This window comes from Lepidochelys kempii, chromosome 7, assembly GCF_965140265.1.
Source record: "Lepidochelys kempii isolate rLepKem1 chromosome 7, rLepKem1.hap2, whole genome shotgun sequence".
In the NCBI taxonomy this organism is placed as follows: Eukaryota; Metazoa; Chordata; order Testudines; family Cheloniidae; genus Lepidochelys; species Lepidochelys kempii.
In genome coordinates this window covers 62,899,838-62,904,187 of record NC_133262.1, presented here as the reverse complement: position 1 = coordinate 62,904,187, position 4,350 = coordinate 62,899,838, and the positions used below count along the sequence as shown (strand labels likewise).

At 40.7% G+C, this 4,350-nt stretch overlaps 1 protein-coding gene across 1 annotated transcript; it reads left to right on the top strand.

Moving 5' to 3' along the window:
* The first annotated feature begins 405 nt into the window (after window positions 1-405).
* On the top strand, window positions 406-3,772 carry LOC140915317 (dual specificity protein phosphatase 13A-like). Its single transcript, XM_073354903.1, is given in 3 exon segments — window positions 406-770; window positions 1,107-1,324; window positions 3,573-3,772. Coding segments are annotated over 3 exon segments (783 nt in total).
* The last annotated feature ends 578 nt before the right edge of the window (window positions 3,773-4,350 follow it).

The window sequence follows — 4,350 nt, the reverse complement described above, 5'->3', positions numbered from 1 at the left end:
CAATACAACCCATTTACCCCTGCTGTCAATGCCTGACAAGGAAGTCTTTTAGGCTGACAACCCAGCAGGGGAAGGTGGGTTGTATCAGAAGTTGAACTCTGGTATGGAAAAAAATGTCACTGTGTCCAGAGAGGGGCTGAACAAGAAGCTAGGGATGGTGGGGAGAATGAGACCAGCAGCCCACTGGGAGGAAGGGGTTTCTGGCACCTGACAGGGGCCTCATTCTGTTGTGAGAGAGGAGAACAAGACAGCCGGGAGGGAAGTGGTGCTCCAGATGGGGAGATCAGACAAATCACCAAAGACAAATATACTCTTCTTTAGCTCACTGTGGCTTAAAATATGTTCCCTACTTTAAATGATAATTGCACTGATTAGCCTTTGCTTTTTTGTGCTGTTGATCATTTAATGGCTGTCTCAGACGATAGGGCTACTGCGTTTCTTTTACAGTATGTTAAACGGGATATTACCATGCTGCTGATCAGCACCTGTTGCCACTAGTCTCCACGAATGAAAAATGACAGCTGGGAATGTTGGCAAAATTCAAGTAAACAAGGCAGCATTGGTTCAATTTCTCAGATTTCCGAGAGCAAAGTTTCTGTCTTAATGACAATGGCTGAAGGGGATGTGTTGCTCGCAAAGGACCCTATAGGTTCTGAGACATGTACAGCTGAAGTCCCTACAATTAAAGACATAGAGCAGCTTTTGAATACTGGGCAATCTTCTTGTAACCACACTGATGAAGTATGGCCTAACCTCTTCTTAGGAGACCTGTAAGTATAACTTTATGGACTGGTTTGGTAGAATTTAAGAACACTACAGTACTTTTTACCTCTTTCAGACTGCTACAATTCTGGTGCTCCTGTTTATTGTGAGCATGGCTTATGAATATTGCACTGAGGCAGTTCTTGGTTGTGTTATTTGATGAAGGTTTGAACAGTGCAGTCCTTGAAATGTATTCTGGATAAAATTATGATTGGGTAGTAGTTTGTTGTGTAGTCAGGAGTAACAATGCCTTAATTTCTGCCCTAGAAAATGCAACCACAAAAGATTTCCGGCTTTGTAAATATCTCTGCAAATTTACTTGTTTATGTTTGTCTTTTCCTTAGAGTTACAGCTCACAACAGATTTGGTTTATGGAAGATGGGCATTACCCATGTTTTAAATGCTGCCCATGGCACAATGTTATGCCAAGGAGGCCAAGACTTTTATGGCACTACCATTGATTACTATGGCGTACCAGCCTATGACCTTCCAGACTTCGACATAAGCCAATACTTTTTCTCTGCAGCAGAGTTTATACATAAAGCCTTGAACACACCAGGAGGTATGAAATCATTGCCATTCAGTTTGCTTTTAGATTACATGCTATTCTGCCCGGTTGGTCCCACAAGTTTGGTCAACTCAACCACATGTGGAGGGTGATATCCACTAACTCATGGTCACCTGCTCACTCTCTGGAGCACTCACTACCCACTCTTTGGAGCGTGAGTGCAACCTGTGCTTAGCACCTCTTCCTTCCCAGCCCCAGTATCTCAAAAGAATCAAGGGAGGATGCAGAGAAGTGGAGGGGAGAAAAAAAGACCAAACTTACAATAGGAAGAGCAAGGAGAGATTGGGATAGAAAAGAAAGGAGAGAAAAAATCAAGGTGAAAATAGCTGGGAAGAAAAGATGAATCTAGAAGAGGAAAAATGAATATTTAAAATGTATATGAATTACTGACACCATGAATCCTGATGAGAGCAAAGAAGCAATGCTACAGGATATAGAAAGAACATATGAGGGTAGGACAAGAAAGAGGAAAAGAGGGGGAAAGTATAAGGATGCATAGCTAAACGACATTTAAAAAGGTAGCCCTGTTTTAAATCTATTATTCTGTAATGTGATTTCATAGAATCCTAGGACAGGAAGGACCTTGAGAGGTCATCTAGTTCAGTCCCCTGCACTCATGGCAGGACTAAATATTGTCTGGACCATCCCTGACTGGTGTTTTGGCCTGATGTATTCATTTTCTGTATGAAAAGCTCATAGACATGGTCCAAGAGGGATAAGAACAGCCATAGTGGGTCAGACCAATGGTCCATCTATCCCAGTATCCTGGCTTCAGACAGTGGCAAATGCCAGGTTCTTCAGAGGGAATGAACAGAACAGGCAATCATAGAGCGAGCTATTCCCTGTTGTCCACTCCCAGCTTGTGGCAGTCAGAGGCTAGGGACACCCAGACCATGGGGTTGCATCCCTGACTATCTTGGCTAATAACCATTGATGGATTTATCCTCTATGAACTTATCTAGTTCTTTTTTTAATCTGGTTATAGTTTTGGCCTTCACAACATCCCCTGACAATAAGTTCCACAGGTTGATTGTGCATTGTGTGCCGCCCCTGTGTTTTGCTTATTTATTTTTACTAGTCATGCTTGCATTCAGCCTTAGCTGGTCTGTTGTCTCAGTGTGCTGTTATATATTGTAAAAATGCATTTTTAAATCAACACAAATGTGTAAAAAGACAGACAGCCTTATCCGATAGCCCTTACTCCTGTGAGAACTCTCATTCGTTGCTAAGACAGTCTCCAGCATGACTAAGGGCTGCAGGATTGGGCCATGAAGGATAACACTCCACACTACAGAAACTTTCAATGCATTGTACAAAATCTAGTGAATAACCTCTTTGTACAGTGCCTAGAATAAATGGGCTGGGTCCCTAGGCACTACCGCAACAGAATAACAATTAACAACGGCCCACAAAGGGAAGATCCTCAGCTGGTGGCAATAAACCTCTTATTTATCTTATAGTTTAATTTGTGTTTTCTCCACCCATCCAGGCCCAATCCTACTACCCTTATTTATAGGGGTAGCCACCATTGATTTCAATTAAGCATAGCCTACATTCTTTGTTCCTAGATGTATATATTTACATTTAGCCATAATAAAATGCATGCTGTTTGCTTAAGTCCCAATTTACCAAGCGATCAAGATCGCTCTAAATCAGTGACCTGTCCTCTTCATTATTTACTATTCCAATTTTTGTGTAATCTGCAAACTTTATCAGTGATGATTTTATGTTTTCTTCCAGGTCATGGATAAAAAATGTTAAATAGCAATATGGCAAACAACAGATGCCTGTGGGACCCCACTGAAAACACACCCACACAGTGACAATTCCCCACTTACAATTACATTTTGAGAGCTAGCAGAAGCCAGTTTTAATCCATTTAATGGGTGCCAGGTTAATTTTATATCATTCTTGGGTTTTTTTAAATCAAAATGCCATGTGATACCAAGTCAAACACCTTGCAGAAATCTAAGTATATTACATCAACACTATTACCTTTATCAACCAAACTTGTAATCTTATCAAAAAGAGATATCAAGTATGAATAAGTATTACTTTTGTGAGCAGGACTCCAGATTATTAGCAGTTCATATGATGTATATACCAGGGTTAAAAATCAAACTTGTTAACCTAACTACTCTGTTCAGAGCCTCGGGGATTTTTTCTCCCCTTTAATTTAAACTTAATCTGACATATTGCTGATCTTCCATGGCCATAACTTGCTTTCATTTTCTCTTACCAGCTAAAATTTTGGTGCACTGTGCGGTTGGAATAAGCAGGTCAGCTTCTTTGGTGTTGGCATACCTCATGATAAATCATCACCTCCCGTTAGTCAAAGCCATCAAAGCAGTGAAGGAACATCGATGGATTTCACCCAATCGAGGGTTTCTGAAACAGCTGCGAAATTTGGACATTCAGCTACGACAAACAAGAGGCTGTTGATCAGTGAATAGATCCAAAATATCTTTAAGTCACTTTTTAAATGTCTAGGAATGTTCTCATGAAGATTTGGTCTTCAGAATCATTGCACTTATTAAATGTATCTACTATCAATACACATTGACAACAAATAAAACTACATACCAGAAACCAAACTAATAGTAATAAATAATAATTTAAGTGATTTTTTGGGGATACCTCAGGCCCTCTAAGAAGAGCCCAGCTCTTTCTATCTTATGCCTCATCTACACTAGGAGCACAACTGAGTCATCATATATCTGTCCCCAGTGTAGTTACAATATGGTTCCATTGTGTAGTCTAGATGGGCTGGGCTGTCCTTGAGCTGTGCTAATGCCTTGGACATGCCCAAGGATTTTATTTCCTTGTGCAATATAGTTGTGATCCCATCTACATTAAAAACTGGGAGTGTGTTGTAACCTGGTCCCTTGACTTGGCTACAACTGCAGTGTATATGGGTCCATGGCTACAGTTGTCTCATTGTGCTTCCCAGTTTCAGTGACAATGGAAGCTTCTCAGAAGTCCACCCAATACATGCATGTAAATTTCAGTAACATTCAGCA